The sequence below is a fragment of the Mya arenaria genome, chromosome 4 (assembly GCF_026914265.1).
Source record: "Mya arenaria isolate MELC-2E11 chromosome 4, ASM2691426v1".
In the NCBI taxonomy this organism is placed as follows: domain Eukaryota; kingdom Metazoa; phylum Mollusca; class Bivalvia; order Myida; family Myidae; genus Mya; species Mya arenaria.
Window position 1 is genome coordinate 62,248,286 of NC_069125.1, and position 19,815 is coordinate 62,268,100.

Here is a 19,815-nt window from a genome sequence, read left to right on the forward strand (position 1 = left end):
ACATTAAAAACTAAAGATTTAATATAATGTTTATTAATTATTTATTAAGCTGAAATTCAGCTATCCTCGCTCACGGTGGCAGAGATTTATTCTGCTTGTCATGGGAGATCACTGCGTAGGAGATTGCCTCGGATGTATTTGGACGGTTTACAATGTCAGAAATCTTAACATCTTACTACGCTGCATTTATCATTTATGTAAAATTACTCTTCACTGGAAATCAATTTAAACTTAGAAATACAAATAAAACGTTTAAACCGTACATTTGATTAACAGTATTATTATTTGTTTTACGGACTACTTTTACCAATGCACCGGCATTCATCCGAGATTGTTTTCGATGCAAAACGGCCGAGGTGCTCTGATTTGAGAAACGTTATCAAGCTTGCCCTAACAAACGGACAATAGTACGTCACGTATTTTATATGGTCGTATGACAATATATACATTCTATCATGTCTGAAGTTCTCCGGCATGATTACTGATAAGAAAAACGAACGCCTTGAAATCAGGACTTTATTTCATCTATTATAAACACCAACTTCAACTCATTTTCATCCCATTTCATCCCTGAAAAAAATATGATAAAATTAACAATTTGTTCTAGTTCACCGAATACAGATTGCTGTCCAAAACAAAAGAAGTAAATGTATTTATAATCATGATAAATGCAAGAGAGTGAAATAAAACCGTTTGATTGCGTAAAAAAGCAATAATCATTGTCAATATTGTGGACATGGTTCTTTGTTCATTGCTTTGAAATTTGGTACACATGGGCATGTAAGCTGAAACGGCCTGTTGGTGTGATATTACTACATAGCTATAGTTTTCGACTGCAATACATTTCTTTTGTGTGTTTTTTCAAATGATAAAACAAACTGGAAACACATCGAAAATCAAATAAGGCAAGGGAAAGCAACACGTCAAGCAGGACTTTTAGGACAAAATTCCCCCGGACAAAATCACCAATTTCTGTAAAAAATAGGCAAAATAACCAATTCTCTTTTGCAGATGTTTTTGTGTAGTTTCTTATGTAATTGTAAAATTTAATAAAATGATATACAATAAAACAATTTGTTTAATACGTATGGTAATAAATCTTGGAAATGGCAGGCGAAGTTGAATATCGAATGGGGCGATTTTGTCCGTCGATACAAAAAATGGTGGGGGGATTTCGTCCATCACCCGTAAAACTCATAACCTGTCCAATGCCTAGGCTAGCAATGACAATGGCCATCGACACACGTTTCACGGTTTGTGCCGCTGCTACAATGGGCGTGGCAATCGCTGTCGCTCGTGCAGAGTTTCTCGTGCATACAGTGGCAGTGGCCCCCATGGCAGTGCTCGTCCTGACCGGCAGGACAGTTCAGTGCCGCACATTCAATATCGTTCGTGCACGACTGGGCGTGAGCCACAACTGAAGTTAAGAAAATATTAAAATGACCTTCCAGAAAGAAAAACAACCTGTCAGTGTGTTTCACCATTTATTATCTAATAGATGCATTTTTTTTTTACAAAACTTCGTTTAATTTATTACATTAGCTAATAATTTTAGTGGTATTGACTGTTTGCAGACCAGGTTCAATTCGACCGGCAGTCGCCAGCATATTTTTCTACGGGAAACGATCTAGTATTGAAGCTGCCTCATTTATTATTTATGATTGCAAGATTTCCTAGGCAAATCGCCCACGCTACGCCCCCGACGATGGCTATAAAGGTGTCCGCTTCTCACCCTAGAAGTTATGGGTTCCCCACCGGGAAAACTTTCTAATGGGCTCCCAAAGAGGGGCCAGTGCTGGTCCACCCATTTAGCCAATTCGAGAGTGATTTCTATCAGCTCCTTGATCAGCTGTCTATGTAATCAAAACCTAAACGAAATGTGTCTGTCATCTTCGAAGTCGACGTCAAAAATAAATAACCCAAACTCAACTTACGAATGAGCGAGAGAACAGCAAAAATGATGGCGGCTTTCATCTTCAAGCTTTGGCGCGTTAAATAGCGAGATGGGCGTGCGAATGCTTTTATACTTACGGCTTATCTTACGATGTGAAGGACACGCCACGATGTTTATCAAGATCTTTCGAACTAGGCGATAATGACAGCGCAATGCATGTCTATTAAGCAATAACGTCTGCAAACAATTTGAACTTAACGTACTGTGCTAAAAAGTCAGCATATCAGTTCAGTATATCAATGTCTTCAGCGACCTGCACTTTAAAGCACAGTTTGGCCTGCTTCAGATTAACATATCACTCGCTTATACGACAATATGTTAACGTTACCACCACAAGCTTGTCATGAAAATATTCTTTGATGGTGAATTGGAGAATTAGAGATACATGCATACTGAACTCATATTTAGAATATGTACACTGACTTACATTTTCAGCTAATTAATTTTAAGATAGACAATCATTTTCGTACTAGGCTTAATTATTAAGAGTTTCAACTTTCGCAGGGATCCGGCTACTTCCACTTATTCGCTACCGTGCGGCTCACTCCGACTATTCCTAATCATTAAGATGTTAATTATGTCATTTAACTATTACGAAAACGTATGAAGACGTCCACTGTGGCCATTTTGATGATATCGATAATAGCCGATGATTGGTTGAAAGATTTATGCTTTTGATAATCTCAGTTATTTATTTTGTCATAGTGTAGGATTTACTGAATTCAAATTCATAGAAAAAAACATGTCAATGGTCAGTACATGAAGAATACTTTACATTGAAAAAGAGTGCCAAATAATAAACCAAATATGTTATGCTTCATAAGGCTATATTTGTATGTTAAATTCAAAAGCTAAGGTATTGCATCATCATCAATTATTATTAAAAAAACAAGAAGGAAAAAAGTTCGTTGTTCTCCAAAATTGTTAATAAAAAATCCGTTTCCACGAAAGTCCGCCAAGTCTGACAAGAAGTGTTTTATTTTGATTAATTTAATTTTTTATGATTTCCCAGCTAAGGGTGAAAAGAGGCTTTCATTATTTTGCATTTAATTTTAAAATCGCGGTGTATTCAATAACTTGAATCACCATATATCTGACTTAAATACTGCAATATATGATTTCATAGTTACTCCAATTATTAAACCAAAATACCGAACTGGCTAAATCATGAAACTAAACTTTTTGTGAGAATATGAATAAAGAAATCATTGTCTTAGTTACTACTGAAATTTATAAGGAAAACTTAAAAGTGCTTCCTATCAAGAACCGATTGCAGACTTGACGAATACAATCCCGTTTTACAGGTTGCCGATTTAATTAGATATTTAGTCACGTGATATAAACTTCCGCTTTTGGTGGATAAATAAAATATTCCCGCTAAAGACAAAAAGATAGGTATTTTTCCGAACGTGCGACGTTAAATCCATTACTTTTTGGTTGCAAACTAAAGTATTGATAAAGTTAAAATGATTAGCTTTTGTGTCTGCATCCGAATCCCGTCGATATAGCAATTGTAAATGTTCATTGTTTCACTAGATATTATTTTTGCAGTCTTTTGAGGTTCATATCTTATATTCTATCTTGCGTATTCTTATTTAAGCTGCAATGCCAGGTGTAAGGCCAAGGCGAGCAGTCCAGGACAATGCCCAAAGTATGGCCGAACCTGCATCTGAAATGTCGGTGTAAGTATCAGAGTACTGTATTGATCATTTGTTTAGACAAATTGAACTGTTCATGATTACATTATTATAAGACTAACAGTCTTGTGATGTTTTATGTTCACTCTACAGCAGGTCTTGTAGTATGCTCTTAACCTTCTAAGAATTGACCTTACGACAGCGGCTTCTAAGCCACGCCCCCTGATATCAAGGGAGTGAACTCTGTCTATGTCCGTCAAACAAACGAGGAAGTAATGGCGTCTCGCGTCGTTTCGCTTTCCGATGTACCTGACAAATTATCATAAATGTGACATTACAATGCAAAAAAAATAGAAGTCAAAGGAATTTGTAACTGGCTGCTACATCGGAAGGCTCAATATATATCTTAAGAAAATGACGATATCTAACATTTACGGGGTGAAATCTATCCAAGTCAGAGAAAATCGGATAGCCGCCATGTTGTCAATATTGACATCGATACAAAGGAAAAGCGTGTGTGTGACGCATACTGTAAATGCAAACAAGGGTAAGTTTATCTTTTAATAACACCGGTCCTTCTTACAGTATTGTTGAAACAAAGATTAAATCATCGCACAATATGAGTAAATCATAAACGGCCCGAATGGGGAACCCGGAAGTGACATTAAATAACAGTTACATGCCAGCTATACAGTATAACCTTGTATTCTATAGTATGAGCAGAAATGGTTTATTGGGGTTATGCATAAAAAGTTTCAGTTCTAAGCGATTGAACACTCTCCCTTATGAATAATAATGTAATAGTTGACAAGTGACAATCGTGGGTGATACCAATCTGTAACTTTTGCATTGTTCAAACATTCACATGCTTTGATTTTTGTTCTTACAGAAATTGTGGAACATGTTCACACACTGGCTATAAAAGTAGACCTGGGAGGAAAAGTGCCCCCGGTGTGCCCCCGGTGTGGGGCTCGAACTCACAACCACCAGAACACTAGCCCGGCACTCTAACCAACTAAGCTGACTGGGCAGCTGGTTCTAACCCACACACACTACCCTCCCCCCATTAACCGGTTAAGGCTGGTGGAGGGTCTCCTGCTATTTACCATTGACACCATTAAAGTATTCTGATTGATGGAGATAAGGAAGTCCCCTTATTATTGTCTTCAACAAGCCTACCGCCAGAAGGGACCTAGCATAAGACCGGAAACCGCCCCCCCACACACACACACGATATTTGCCAGTCCAGGCAATGTCAACCGCAAGAGAAAACCAGTGATGACAAGTTTTACAAATAATCGGTAGGACCTATTTTAAAGCTTTTTATTACATTTAGTTTTACTTTGCTGTACAAAAGTAATGGACTATTTGTCCAGAGAAAAACAACAACCACAAAACATTAGCTATTATCTTGTCAATATTTCATTATGATATACATGTAGAAAGCAATCATCAAAGGCAGTAGCATTTACAGCTAGTATTAAAATATTTAACAATACATGTAACTGATTTATTTTAATATTGGCATCTTTTATTTATTTCAGGAAAGTGTGGTCTTTTGAAGAGAGTTCTTGAAGTTGTTCAGCATGTTGTTTTGATGGATTCTTGGAAGGATGTACCTCTATGATGTTAGCCTATGTTCTGGAATATAACACCAGTTGTTGCATATTTAATATCAGATTTATTAAATACATTGTTGTTTTGCAAACATTACTTAAACTTTGATATTTCTTTGGTGTTTATGTATGAGATTGTAGGTGAATATCTCTTTATTGCAATGGCAAATATATTTTAAAATATATAGCATTAGCAGAAGTTATTTTTCACTGTTAAAGCTGCACTTTCACAGATTGATCACTTTGACAACTTACACAGGATTCGATTGCATTTATCATATTTTGGCTCGGAGAAGTTTGCTTTGTGATATATATATTAGGTCTTAATTTAAAGAATGCCAAAATAAGCCGATTCTGAGACAAAAAGTGTCAAACTAGAATTCTGTGAGATTGCAACTTTAAGAATACTGTTAATCGAGTGTGCATGTGATCCGGACTCTGAACATTGGATGAACTATCATTAAATATTGTAGATTTACGTAAATGGCCCAAAATATAAGAATAACAATGAAAATATGTACATGTTTGACTTGTTCCTTATTCATAATAAGTCTAAGTCTTTACAGCACATGTTTGGCAGAATCAAGTTCTTATGAACATAATAATTGATTTAAATGTACAATGAAATAAATTGTTTTATACAGAAAATAATACCTTAACGATTCAGACCGATCTGTTCTTGTTTTGTTTTGGTGGCTCAAATATTTATCTGAGTTTTGGAGGAGGCCTAGCTGGTGTGAGCTGGTCAAATACAGTAGCTGCTTGAGGGTCAGGGTTTTCTTGATTGGATTTCCCGTCGACAAAGTGCTGATATGAAAATAAGAAATCTATGAAATGTGTCGGAATGACAGCTACAAAAGCCATTGTTTACATAGGAACCATACGAGCAGATGAGATTCGGAAGCATGCGATGGTTCGGACAAAAATGTAGTTGTACGATATTTCCTGATTTACTTTGAAAGCAAAGCAGTTTATAAAAACTACATAACGGTATCAACAAAAATACCTCTATCTTGAATGAAATCAATCGTGTCCATGTTGAACCTGATATTAAATGGCCATTAATGACGATTTGACAACACAAGCCAAAGCATAAATGTACGATGTTTATAGTTTAAAAATAGTAACACTTATTTAGGTCATCCACGGACAATTTCAGTATTAAATAAATTTTGAGTGGATTGAAATAAGTAGTTTTGTTAAAAAAAATACTTTTGTACAGACGTATAGATGTTTCGCCATTGAACGATCTTTCAAAATTTCCAAGTTCAGCTGTTGATGAGGTCTTCCACAGAGTCTGATTCAGCACTTGCATTTTTCTAAATTACTCGCTGGTTTCGAATACGGAACGAATTGGAAGCCATCTTTAGTCGGCCTGGCTACCTTGTATCCGAATTACAAGTGCCATGACAACACCTTTTTACCATAATACTTAAAAAGGCGAGGAATTGCGAGCGCATGTATATGACGGACTCTGGTCAGTTTGACGGACAAAATGGCGGATAGCAACACGGCTTATCAGTCCTACATTCTGATTGGCTGATAGGACCTGTCAATCAAATCCTGTCGTAAGGTCAATTCAATGTCCAACGCTTATAATCATATCTATATCATATTTTGTCCTAGTTCCCTTTCTGGGATTGGTTTATTATATTGTTATCACCTTTTATATTCAACTATAAAAATAATAAACACATCATTAATGATTATTTGCTTGATATCCCACGATCAAATCAAATTTACCCCACAATAAAATATTTCATCCAGTGTTTACAAAGAAGAGTTTGTGTACATCGCCGGGCGTTTTTCTTTACTTTGATACCATTGTCGTTATGAATAGTTGTGTCAAGGGTGGAGTCTGCAGGTGCTCATAAACAAAAAGCACGAGAATAAATAGACCTTGGGGGTCATTGGGTCATCAAAAATATTATTGTTCAAAGGCTTGTAATGTTTGGTGTTTTGGAAAATATTAAATATAAAAAATTCAACTTATCAACATATTTATTTATTCATATTCCTTTTTCACAAGTAAAGTAATAATATTATTTTTAATGAATGAATATAACTTTCGGCCAATTCGGAGAAATTAAAGATATATCATCAATAATGGAGGTCACAGACAATATTATGAACATGAATAAAGTTACTTTTTTTTCTTCAAAATATATAGTTTAGCACTAAAAAAATTAAAGTTGCAATAGATTTTTGCTTTCATGCCACATTGAAAGAAAGATGAAGGTTCTATTATGACTATTTTTAAACCTTCTAAGTCAGAAAATTATGGGAGTTGTTAGGATCTACAACTTAGATGATGTGACATGATATATTACTCCTGGCACACCATCTTGCTTTCAAAAAAATCATTACAAGAGAAGCAAAGATGTAAATTGTCAATGTTGATGAGAGTTTTGATCAGGCTGGGGATAATGACGTGCCGGTGCAATGAAGTTATGTCGGAAAAAAGCCTCGCCAGTGGAAGGCATGTTAAGCCCAACAAGCCATAAAGGCCTGCTGCAAACCGTGCTCATGATAGATGCATTACGATGAAATATTCACAAAGCAAACACTCAAATGCTTTAAATAATACTAATATATATACTTGAAATAAGCACTTTTACTGGAGAAACTGAGCTTGTCTACCGGACATCCAAGCTCAAAAATCCCATGTAAAACTCTTAAATATTAATCAGTTTGCATTCCAATTATTGTGTTACAGTGACAATGACGATGATAGTGATGTTGAAGATTCTCCTGTGAGCAAGCCTGCCGGTAGAGGTCGCGGAAAGGGAGGTCGGGGAGCAGCCAGTGTAAGTTAACTTGTCCATGGTTTCATTATGTTTGTTTTGTAAAAATACATCAATCAGATTGATATAGCGAAAATGAGTTACTTGTGATTGAAATATTGCGTCTTGTACTAGAAGTTTTCATTGAAGAAATATTGTCAAGGGTAAGAAAGCCTAACAGATGAAAGAAACCTAAAAATTGAATAACATTTGAAATTTATTTTGTATTTCAAAGTTAATTGGTTTTGATGGCTCTGCTTATGAAATTGCATTATGAATAAATATGGACAGAATTAACATTGCGAAAATGTGTGACAGTTCTTCCTAAAATCTGGTCTTCACAACAAGCCTGTTATTTAGTTTTAATTTTATTTAAAATAATGTCATTATTCATCAGGGACCATGTGAGTGTTCAATGATACATTTACACTCACACTGGGGTTGTCTCACCTCTCCCTTAATTTAGCTAAGGTACATGTAGAAGTCATTTTTAAATTGACCCTAGGGTGACCGCTGAGAATATAACTTAAACAGATAGAGAATCAAATGCTGAAAATGCCTATGACAATTTAAAATCCTTATGTTTTATTTCTATTTAATCATATCTTAGGGAAGCAAGCGTGGTCGAGGCGGAGGTAGGGGTCGAGGAGCGAGGGCTGCCCCTGTTGCTCCTGTAGAGGAGGAGGTGGAAGGGGGCTCACTGTTTGAGATTGTCAAGGCTGGCAGGGCCTCTCTCCAGGTAACCATAAGATAATTACAGGATGTTACCCTAGCCACACAAAGTTTTGTTTTACCTTATTATTTCAGTACACTCTTTTATATATCTATTGTCTGGTAAGATTGATTATGAGGCTTAGAAAACAATGAGTTTTTCTAATTTGCGTAGTCAAAACCATTTAACCAAACAAAAAAGATACAACAGCCCTGGGCATGTATTCATTAACCACCCTTGAATGAACTTCATTTTTTAGAGTAGAACCTAAGAGTCATGGTTGGAATGGACTGTAAAATCAATTGAACAGTAGAATGAATGGAATCACTGACACATGACTAAGGATTTAAGGATAAGAATTATATTGAATTGGGATCTGTGATCAGGTGGTCAGGGTCCTAGGCTTTTTTCTATAGGACCCACAGGTCCGACTAGTGGACCCATTCCCAAAGCAAAATATATAATCATTCCTCATTCGCAGGAGACTGAAAAGCTTGTCCTTTAAGTTTAAACTGTAAAATTTCCCAAATTCAGCATATTTCGCGCCTAAAATGTTCCCAAACGGGGCAGAAAAGCCTTGGGTCCTGGGTTGCAGGTTGTTTCCCAGCATCTTTCATCATTTTTATGGAGTTGATATTCCCCTTTAACGGAGGCCCTGTCCAATCACATAAAAGGTATCTTGTCTTTTGTTTTCAGACTGTTGTTGATGACTGGATTGAGAATTATAAGTCTGACCGAGACGGCTCCCTGTTGGAGCTTATACAATTCTTCATCCAGTGTTCCGGATGTAAGGGGAAGATAACTCCGTACATGTACTCCAATATGGAACATGCCGAGATAATCCGTAAAATGACAGAGGAGTTTGATGAGGTGGGATATGATTAAAATGCCAAGTTTATAGAACTAAAATCTTATAACACTGTTGTTATTGGCATAATATTTAACATTTAAATAAAACAAGAAAAGCTAAACATGTTTCTAGACATTTTAAGACGACTTTAACCCTTTCCTTCATAGAGAAGGCCACATCAGACGCCCGCACCTAAGCCCCTAGTTTATGCCATTATTTTATAACTTGGGTGTAAAAGGCACATCAATGAGGCTATGGATAGAGGAGTTTAAAGGCATATCTATAAAGGAAAGAGTTAAACATGTACATGTATTGTGTTTAACATTAAGTTGTCATCTTAAGTGTGGTCAGGATTAAATATAAATGTTAAGATTTTTATAAATATTTTGTATATAAAAAGGAATTTCTTGTGTTTTGTAGCATCAAACATTGATATTTGAAAATGTAAATTTTGCATGAGACGCAGAAAAAAACATATATAACCACTGGTTAGTTGTCGTCTAAACCTTTTATAAGAGATCTATTGAACATAAAGCTAAAATTCTTGTGTAAACTTGAACATAGTTGTGAACAATTGACCCTGTGCTAGTTCTGGCAGAGCTCCAGATGGCTTTGTACTTAAAGTATTGAATAATCTGATGGAAACCATTCAATTTGTTAACATCCCATTGCTGTTATCTTCAGAGATGCCAATTTTCCTCTTTTCAGCAGATTTCCTCTTTTTTGGCCACAAAAGTTAAAATTCAAAGTTTTTGCTTTTTGTATGATCTAAATAAAAAAAAATTGTATATATAGTGATGGGGATACTCTTATATCATCTAGTTTCCAATTTTTTTACAAATTTGCTTTGGCATGCCTGTAACCTATATATTCTTATAAATTATTATACTCCTAGTGATAATTGATTTCTAGAAATCAAAGTTGAATATCACTAGCAGAAGTAGCAAAGAAAAGATTATTTTGATACTCTTTCATTCTCTAATCCCTTATGATAACTGACTAAATAATACTTTCCAGGACAGCGGAGACTACCCACTGATTATGACAGGGCCACAGTGGAAAAAGTTCAAGTCTAACTATGTGGAATTTGTCCAGGTTAGTCGACTGATAAAATTAGGTATAAATAGGAAAATTAAATCAGCTAATTATGCTTTATTTTAATAACAGATTAATATGACTAATAATTACTGTATAAATGATGATATCACTGGTAATCAGTGGTGGTAATTAGCACAAGTCTGCAGGCTTTGCACTGATAGATTTCATTCCAGGCTGACTCAAAGTCTGGTATATACATTGAAGGCTCGAATTCTAACATGATTAAAGTTAAAATAGTTAAATTCGACTTTTGAACAAACTAGACAAGTCTTTGACAAGAGCAGGGATTGTAGAATTGTGCTTACATTGTATTTTGACTCTGAATTTTAAAAGTTTGTCTTTACCATGCTATGACGTGATCATTCTGGGCATTTAGAATATTGCATACTGGGGTATGTTGTATATTATGGCACCCAACAGTATTGCTTTGTTCACCAAAGGGGCTGGAGCGAAAAATCCATTACAATGTAATCTGTTACCAGTAGAAAATTGACAATGCCATTTCAGTTACATGAGCTGACTGGCAAGAAGTTCAATATTTTAAACCATTACCTGCTCTTGTATATTTTGGCATCCAACTGTATTGCCTTGTCTTTTCTAGGTGTTGGTGCGCCAGTGCCAGTACAGTGTTATCTATGACCAGTATATGATGGACAATATCATCTCCCTGCTCACTGGACTCACTGACTCCCAGGTCCGAGCATTCAGACACACCAGCACACTAGCAGGTAAGCTTGCAGGGTGTAATTAGGCTTTGTTGGATATGTTCTTCCATATTGATTATACTAATCATGTATGGGTAAATTTGATTAAGTCTACATAATTTGTTTCATGTTTTTCACTGTAAATTTAGTCTTCAGAAAACACATCTGTTTGGACATTACCATAGTATTGTTCTCTGGGACAATACCATAGTATTGTTCTCTGAAACTTTTGCTCATATGAATATCAGAATTAAAGTGAAAGGATCAATGTGATTCCTCTCAAAGCATTTCAAGAATTATTCTGTTGGCAGCTCAGTCTTAACTGTAAGTTTATTCTTAATGAATTAATAGTTTTCAATCCTGTCTTTGGCTCAGCTGAGATATTTCCAACACTGTCCACTATGAGTTGAACATTATGTACAAGATTTTTAATATCCTAACGGACATCTTATTCTCTCCACAGCTATGAAGCTTATGACGGCTTTAGTGGACGTTGCCCTGAACCTGAGTATCAACCTAGACAACACACAGCGCCAGTATGACTCTGAGAGACAGAAAACAAAGAACAAGCAGGCCACAGAGAGGTTGAACCTGCTGCTGGTAAAGAGACAGGAGCTTGAGGAAAACCAGGCCGAGATCAGGAACATGCTGACATACATCTTTAAGGGCGTGTTTGTCCACAGATACAGGTAAGAACATGATGCCAGTTATTATAACAATTTGGGAAATAGACTGCGGCCTTCCTGATTGAGAAAATGTGTCATTTGACTAAAATTTTGATACCAAATTTGTCTGGAAATGAACAAGAATGCTTTAAAAGTAGATGTTTTTGATCAATTTTGTTCGTTTTAAAAAATCCCAACAAGAACCAATTTTGTAATGAAATACATAAAAAAACACCTATAACCTCCCCCCAGTACACTGAATTTGGTGATTGTATTTTGTGTGTCAGATATATTCCAACTACTTTTATTAGCACAATAAAAACAGCCATTCAGTTCTTCAATAAAATGATGATATTTGGTCAGTAAATGATTACTATAGGTTATATAATCCAATGGATTACCTTGGCTACCTGACAAACAACTTTTGACAAGTGACCAGGCAGAGCAAGGCTCCCATTTGCCAAATGTTAATTGTGACGAAAAATGATGGCTAATAGAATATTGCACGTGTCTATTTCCTGGGTTTGAGACTTGATCTCAATATTATTGGACCATATTTCAGGGACACCCAGGCTGAGATTAGATCTATCTGTATGAAGGAGATCGGAGTCTGGATGAAAAAATATCCCAACATGTTCCTGGACGATGGATACCTGAAATATGTCGGGTGGACACTCTATGATAAGGTTTGTAAGCTAATATATCATCATTATTCACCTGTATTTTGGAGATGTCTGCTTGGCTGTCTGAAGGCCCCTCTACCCTTGCTATAACACTACAGACATCACCCACAAGATAGAGTATTTCACAAGCAGTTTAGTGAATGTCTTGTATCATTGGGTGCAGATATATATTACCATTATTTACCCACAGGTTGGAGATGTCCGCTCCGGCTGTCTGAAGGCCCTCTACCCTCTCTATGACACTACAGACCTCACTCACAAACTAGAGTATTTCACAAACAGATTCAAGGTATGTTGATGATTGTGTCTTTGTGCACTTAAGATGCACATTCACTCAGTTAATCAGTGTAAATTATCCCACAATTAGCCATCATTACTAATTTCAAGCCAAAGAAGACAGCTTAATATTACATGATATCACACTTGAGGCTTGTTTTCTGGGTAGAGACCAGTACTGTCTAATGTCCTATTTGAGGGGTCAAAATAATGTCCCTCTGGTAGGGATCATACCCACAATCTCTTTGGTGAGAGACATACATCAATACCATAAAACCACTCTCACCTGTTTGGACAAGAAATAGGGTTCATACCTAGATATTTTGGTCGAGAGGCAAACACATATACCATAAAACCACTCTGACCTGTTTGGACAAGCAATAGGGTTCCTACCTGGACATTTTGGCCGAGAGGCAAACACATTATACCATAAAACCACTCTGACCTCTTTGGACAAGAAATAGGATTCATACCTAGATATTTTGGTCGAGAGGCAAACACATATACCATAAAACCACTCTGACCTGTTTGGACAAGCAATAGGGTTCCTACCTGAATTTTTTGGTCGAGAGGCAAACACATATACCATAAAACCGCTCTGACCTCTTTGGACAAGCATTAGGGTTCATACCTAGATATTTTGGTCGAGAGGCAAACACATATACCATAAAACCGCTCTGACCTCTTTGGACAAGCATTAGGGTTCATACCTAGATATTTTGGTCGAGAGGCAAACACATATACCATAAAACCGCTCTGACCTCTTTGGACAAGCATTAGGGTTCATACCTAGATATTTTGGTCGAGAGGCAAACACATATACCATAAAACCGCTCTGACCTCTTGGGACTAGCAATATTTGAAGGTTGAGTGATTGTATTACAGGACCGTATAGTTGAGATGACTCTGGACAAGGAAACCGAAGTGGCCGTCCAAGGGGTCAAGCTGGTCATTAGCATCCTCACGTGAGTAAACATTGACCATGGAGTATAGTAGCCATTGACCACTGGCCCCAATTTCTCCAACAATCTTAAGTCCCTGATAACAGAATCAAGCTGTTATGTATTGTAAAATTTTCCTTTTAAGAGTTTTGAGACTTTTATACGAAATTATTTGGAAGATTACTTTTTGTTTTGTAATTAAGATACTTAAACATGTTGTGCTGAAGATATTTTGAGAAATTCGGGCCAGTGGACATGAGGCTTTCTTGGCATAAGCTAGCACAAATATGGAAGTGATGTTGTCATTGTCACACTTTTGTTTCTGATGGATATACTTTGAATGACTTGCACAGTCTTTAAACTTGGTATGCAAAAGTCATGGTATAATTTTGAGGTCAGTAGGTCAAGTACATAATGAACTTTTACTATAAATCAGCACTTCTGACATGCAATGCATTCAATTAGTAAAACTTTTTTAAAAAGTAAAAGTAAAAGTTTTTAGAAGAAATTTAATTAGTGTAAATTCTAAATGAATATTTACAAATGATTTGTGTGTTTTCAGGAGCTTTGGAGATGCTGTACTCAGTGATAAGGACTGTGAGAATGTGTACGAGTTGGTCTACTCCTCGCACAGACAGGTTAGAAATACGATGATATGTACCAAATTTTTCTTGCTGAAAAAACTAGTTTGAACATATTTGAAAGTTCCCCATTGAATTAGCTCGTATGTTCAACAAAAGAAATCAAGGTAAATGCAGTCGCAAAACCTAAATTGGCTTAACTCAGTTAAAAACGTTCATGATATTAAAAAAAAGTTAGTGTGCATATTCCCAGAGACAAATTGCACATATACATCAAGACCCATAACTCTGGTTTTAATAATTGTTGAGATATGCCCCTTGTTTAAAAAAACAAAAAACAACAGAACTAGCTTCAGTGTTTGCTCAGCGGTGCTCCTAGATTTTACTTGTGCATTATTCTTAAGTTTTAATGGAAGACCCAACTTAAACAGAGTATTTATTAAAAATTTGCCATCTTTGCATTTAATAATGAGATTATATACATTTGCGAGAAAACCTGTATTATTCTTGAAATAGAACATGCCTTCTTGATGTAAATGATCTTGCATAGCATCTATGTCTTACTGTATTGTGTCAGGTTGCCCAAGCAGCTGGAGAGTTTCTGAATGCGAAGCTGTTTCGTCATGAAGATATTGAGCAGAGTGTGATGCGGACAGCCAAGGGGAAGAAGAGAAGTCCCAACACACCGCTGATACGCGACCTTGTACAGTTCTTCATTGAGAGTGAGGTGGGTAAGGGTAAAGAAACGACATACAACTGCTTTAAATTAGGCTTTTACGATTCAAAGTCTGAAGGGTGTGGTTTGTGAATGCTTCATCACATATGGATCGCACGGTAAAATCGCTCAAGTTGAACACACAAAACAAGCAGAAACAGTAAATATAAATGGTAAAATTACCAACATGTATCACAGGGAAAAAGATGAATTAATAACAACTAAGGCATCTATGCTGTGATTATTATCTGGTTGTGGAGTATTATATGATATATACCTGAAATTATGATCAAGACTGTGGTAAGAAACATTTCACGCTTATTTGAGGTTCTCTCAAAAACTGCTTTGTTCAGTCATAGAATATTATTGAAATATTGTTTTTCAAAAATGTTTGAAGTAATTTTAATATTTAACATGAGATTCTATAGCATTTCATTTTTTTATCAGCTTCATGAACATGGAGCTTACCTAGTGGACAGCTTGTGGGATATCAACCCTATGACCAAGGACTGGGAGTGTATGACTGACTTACTGCTGGAGGAACCTGGAAAAGGCGAGGAAGGTAATGGAGCCTGCTAAATGTGATAGTACAGAATAGGTTGGAGTTTGTTTGTGGGGGGATGGAGGGCTGTGGGGTAGTAAACTTTTAGTCACTTAGTGGAAGTTCAACCCTAAGACCAAGGACTGTGAGAGAAACCCAGAAATTTTGGCTATCAATTTGGGAATTGTGTATTTTTGGTCATCAATTTAGGAATTGTTTAATTTTGGTCATCAATTTTGGAACTGTGCTGTTTTGGTCATCAATTTGGGAATTGTGTATTTTTGGCCATCAATTTAGGAATTGTGTAATTTTGGCCATCAATTTGGGAACTGTGCAGTTTTGGTCATCAATTTGGGAATTGTGTAATTTTGGCCATCAATTTGGGTCTTGTGTAATTTTGACCATCAATTTGGGTATTGTGTAATTTTGACCATCAATTTGGGTATTGTGTAATTTTGACCATCAATTTGGGTATTGAGTATTTATGGCCATCAATTTGGGAATTGAGTATTTTTGGCCATCAATTTTGGTATTATATAATTTTGGCCATTAATTTGGGTGTTGAGTATTTTTGGCAACCAATTTGGGTATTGAGTATTTTTGCCATCAATTTGGGTATTGTGTTAGCATTTGCATCAAGTGATCCTGTATAATGAACTCTCACAGAACAGAAATTATCAAAAACTATGATTTAAAGAACATCGTTGCTATTGTTTGAACAATTATATTTTGCTTTGTAAGATATCGATCCTAGAAACTAAGTGAAAGTAACCAACTCCAGGAAACTTGGGAATACAATTCGTTTTATTGATAAATATACATGTGTATACATAATTAAAGAAATTGAACTTCTGTTGTCGTTTTATTTTTGGTTAAAATTTACTATACATGATTCTCTTTTAGCATTAAAACGAAGCAATTTCCAAACTTTAGTAATCATTATTTGCCCTTGTTTCTTGTAGCTCTTGATGACAAACAGGAGACCAGCCTTATAGAGATAATGGTGTGTTGTGTGAAACAGGCTGCCACTGGAGAGTCACCAGTCGGCAGGGGGTCCTCAAAACAGAAGGTAGGGGCAATTATATATGCAAAATTATTTCCCTATATGTTTTTCTTTTGTTGGCAAGCATCTGATATCATTTGATATCGGCTGTGTTTCCTGTTGTTATCGGGTGTGTAAAATTTGCAGGACTATTTTTACTGGTCTGCAGAATGTCATGTTATATACACTGAGATGCCTTCATTTTCATGCTGCATCAGTATACGTTACCTTAAACGTGTTGGTCTGCTGATAAGATTCATTTGTTAGCTTGTTCATAGCCTCGTTGTCAATATTTTACTTGTTGAACAAACCTACTAGTTCTAAGTTTTATATTAATATCTTAAAGCGTCTCAAAAAGTAACTTAAATGTACATTTAATTGTTGTACCTTTGTCATTAAACCATGGCAGTTAGTATGCATACATGAATGTGGAACATGATCTATTATTCTGTTACGCTGTGCTGCATGATTAACGTAGTAAAGCAGACAAACGCTTGTACCAAAAGTATGTGTATGCTCAACTGTGTATACTGTATGTTTTACTGGGCAGATCTGTGAATTTTGACAAATGCTTGCATGACTCAAGCAAAGCATTTCATGTAACTGTATGGTAAATTTTAACAAAATTCAACTTTGATAGTTGCGGAGTGAATGTTTTACAGCTTTCATAACAAAGATTTAAGATGGTAAACCAAGAAGAGAAGTTTTCATGTATAACTACCCTGTTTTTCAGCTGACAACCAAAGAGAAGCAGTCAGTGCAGGATGATAAAACCAAACTGACAGAGCACTACATTGTGGCCCTTCCACAACTCTTGTTGAAGGTAAATAAAGTAGATATGATGCCAAACTGGGTTGGTTGTCATAAACAATGCAAAATCTTTCAGGATTGTCAAAGGGCATGATATTTTTGTGAATGCAAAATCTTTCAGGATTGTCAAAGGGCATGCTATTTTTATATGACCATTTCTTGACACTGTTGATACTTTCCTAAAGGGACACTATGGCATCTGCATAACACAAGATTACTTTATTGTATTGCATAACACAAGAGTGATTAATATAATGTGCAATAACTTTTAAAAATCCATAAGTTTAAACTTAACTCTTCATTTTTCACCACGGTATCTGTAAGACACAGGTAAGGTTTTGAAATGGTATGATTCATCAATATCTTCTTATTTTAAACGTATACCCAACAACGTTTATTCATTCTCCACAGTATCTGATGGACCCAGAGAAGGTGAGCAACCTGCTACAGATCCCCCAGTACTTTGACCTGGAGATATACACCTCCAGCAGGCAGGAGAAGGTGAGAAATATAGAGAATGCTAACTTGTTACTAAATGGTGTGTTTGCTTCCGGTTTCTCAACCTTGCAGACTGAAAGATTTTTTCATTGCTATCGGACATTTTTGTAGTAAAATCGAAAACAAACATTATTTTGTTTTGCCTCACACAAGATGAAAAAGACATCAGATAGAAGTGACACATAGTTAAAGTACATAAAGATGATATATAGTTAAGTATTTTTGAAGTATGAACTACGGAATTATGCTAATTTCTACACAAACATATAGCAATACAGTAAGTTTCTTATCTGCCAACTATGATGTTCATATTGTTTTTCTTCAGAATTTGGAAGCCTTGCTAAGATATCTTCATGAGATTGTGGAAAAACACACTGACCAAGAGGTACAGTTTATACTTTTATTATTTCCCCGTCATAGATACTTTAGTACTTTATTTTTAGTACTTTCATGATAACATACTATAAGCTGGTCTGTTTTTTAAAGAAGAAAAGTTCAGGTATTGATGTATATATCCTTGACCGTAACTCTGAACCTGTTCAAGGTATTCAAAGTATTGTCAAGTAATACCTCTTGTTCAAATGAGAGAAAAAAAACAGACAATCATACCGGTAAGTGTGAGGTCTGTGGCGCTCTTGTTTGTCATCATTACTATTTTAACACGCGTTGTCTGAGTACTTTATGTGACAAAAACTATAAGATGCAGTATTGCACTTATATGTATACCACTTCTGGCAGATACAAACATTATATGACCATTTCATTTGTGATATATTGCAGAATAAAAAATAAAATTGTGGATGTGGAATAGATTGATCAGTGACAGATGATTTGGGGCTTTTTAAATGCCTTTGTAAAAATAAAATTTTATGTCAAGATCATTTTCTTGCAAATAGCGCTATTTCTTGCAAATGTCACTCATATATTAATTAAATTAATGTCTGTTTCTGTTAAAAATGTGTTTATGCTAGGAAGACCTTTTTTCTCCATTCTTTTTGAAAAATAACAACAACAAGGCTTTTATTTAGTAGGGTCAGGTTACCTGAAACAAACCTTTGTATGTTCATCTTAAACTGAAAAAACAGAAACATTCATGTATATTCTGTGTTTAGGTACTGGAGATGTGTTCACGCTGCTTTGAGAGCCTATGTGACGATTCATTCGCTATTGCCGGCAAGTGTGACGTTGCCAGGAAAACGCTGGTAGACAGCCTTGCGGTCAAGTTCAAGGAGGCAATGCAAGACTTTTTTGCTGAGGTAACTTGACATGGGCCATACCAGTATGTTCTGTAACCTCACTTTATGTACAAAGTTGAATATCCAAAGATTCAAATCTGTGGGTTGTTGTTTTTATTAAAAAAAACTAGTGTATGTTTTGTGAGCCTTACAGAATTGCTGAGGTATGTGCTCATGTAATGTGGATGGATTTTATCATTTTTTTGGCAAATTTGTTATTGATAACATTTGGTTCATTGCATCATTCTTGTCTGGGCGATAGCTTGACCATATCTTGACCATGCAATGTATGCTTGTCAAAACACTTGCCATAAAGATTCACCATAGTGAGGTGGCATGTTGGGCTCTAGACTCAGGTCTGAACTTTAAAAGGTCATGGTCACCCTTGGAGGTCAAATGTTAAAATATGTCAAAGGCTTCGACAGCGCGACATGTCACCTTTTTAGTGTCTAGTAATGATAATTATTGGAAATA

At 35.9% G+C, this 19,815-nt stretch overlaps 1 protein-coding gene across 3 annotated transcripts in view; it reads left to right on the top strand.

Annotated features, from left to right (window-relative positions):
• The first annotated feature begins 3,293 nt into the window (after positions 1 to 3,293).
• Positions 3,294 to 19,815, top strand: part of LOC128231730 (cohesin subunit SA-2-like) — a 50,293-nt gene continuing 33,771 nt past the window's right edge. For 2 of the 3 annotated variants that reach the window (XM_052944867.1, XM_052944865.1), the window contains exons 1-19: positions 3,294 to 3,349; positions 3,555 to 3,636; positions 7,924 to 8,014; positions 8,601 to 8,729; positions 9,399 to 9,572; positions 10,570 to 10,647; positions 11,252 to 11,378; positions 11,818 to 12,043; positions 12,582 to 12,705; positions 12,893 to 12,991; positions 13,864 to 13,943; positions 14,482 to 14,557; positions 15,078 to 15,227; positions 15,663 to 15,777; positions 16,719 to 16,825; positions 17,532 to 17,621; positions 18,020 to 18,109; positions 18,432 to 18,491; positions 19,219 to 19,362. In XM_052944867.1, coding sequence (XP_052800827.1) covers positions 3,560 to 3,636; positions 7,924 to 8,014; positions 8,601 to 8,729; positions 9,399 to 9,572; positions 10,570 to 10,647; positions 11,252 to 11,378; positions 11,818 to 12,043; positions 12,582 to 12,705; positions 12,893 to 12,991; positions 13,864 to 13,943; positions 14,482 to 14,557; positions 15,078 to 15,227; positions 15,663 to 15,777; positions 16,719 to 16,825; positions 17,532 to 17,621; positions 18,020 to 18,109; positions 18,432 to 18,491; positions 19,219 to 19,362 — 2,037 coding nt within the window. In that variant the 5' untranslated portion in view covers positions 3,294 to 3,349; positions 3,555 to 3,559. Of the gene's footprint in view, positions 3,350 to 3,553; positions 3,637 to 7,923; positions 8,015 to 8,600; positions 8,730 to 9,398; positions 9,573 to 10,569; positions 10,648 to 11,251; positions 11,379 to 11,817; positions 12,044 to 12,581; positions 12,706 to 12,892; positions 12,992 to 13,863; positions 13,944 to 14,481; positions 14,558 to 15,077; positions 15,228 to 15,662; positions 15,778 to 16,718; positions 16,826 to 17,531; positions 17,622 to 18,019; positions 18,110 to 18,431; positions 18,492 to 19,218; positions 19,363 to 19,815 lie in introns of all 3 variants that reach the window. The other variant, XM_052944866.1, reaches the window with a different exon arrangement.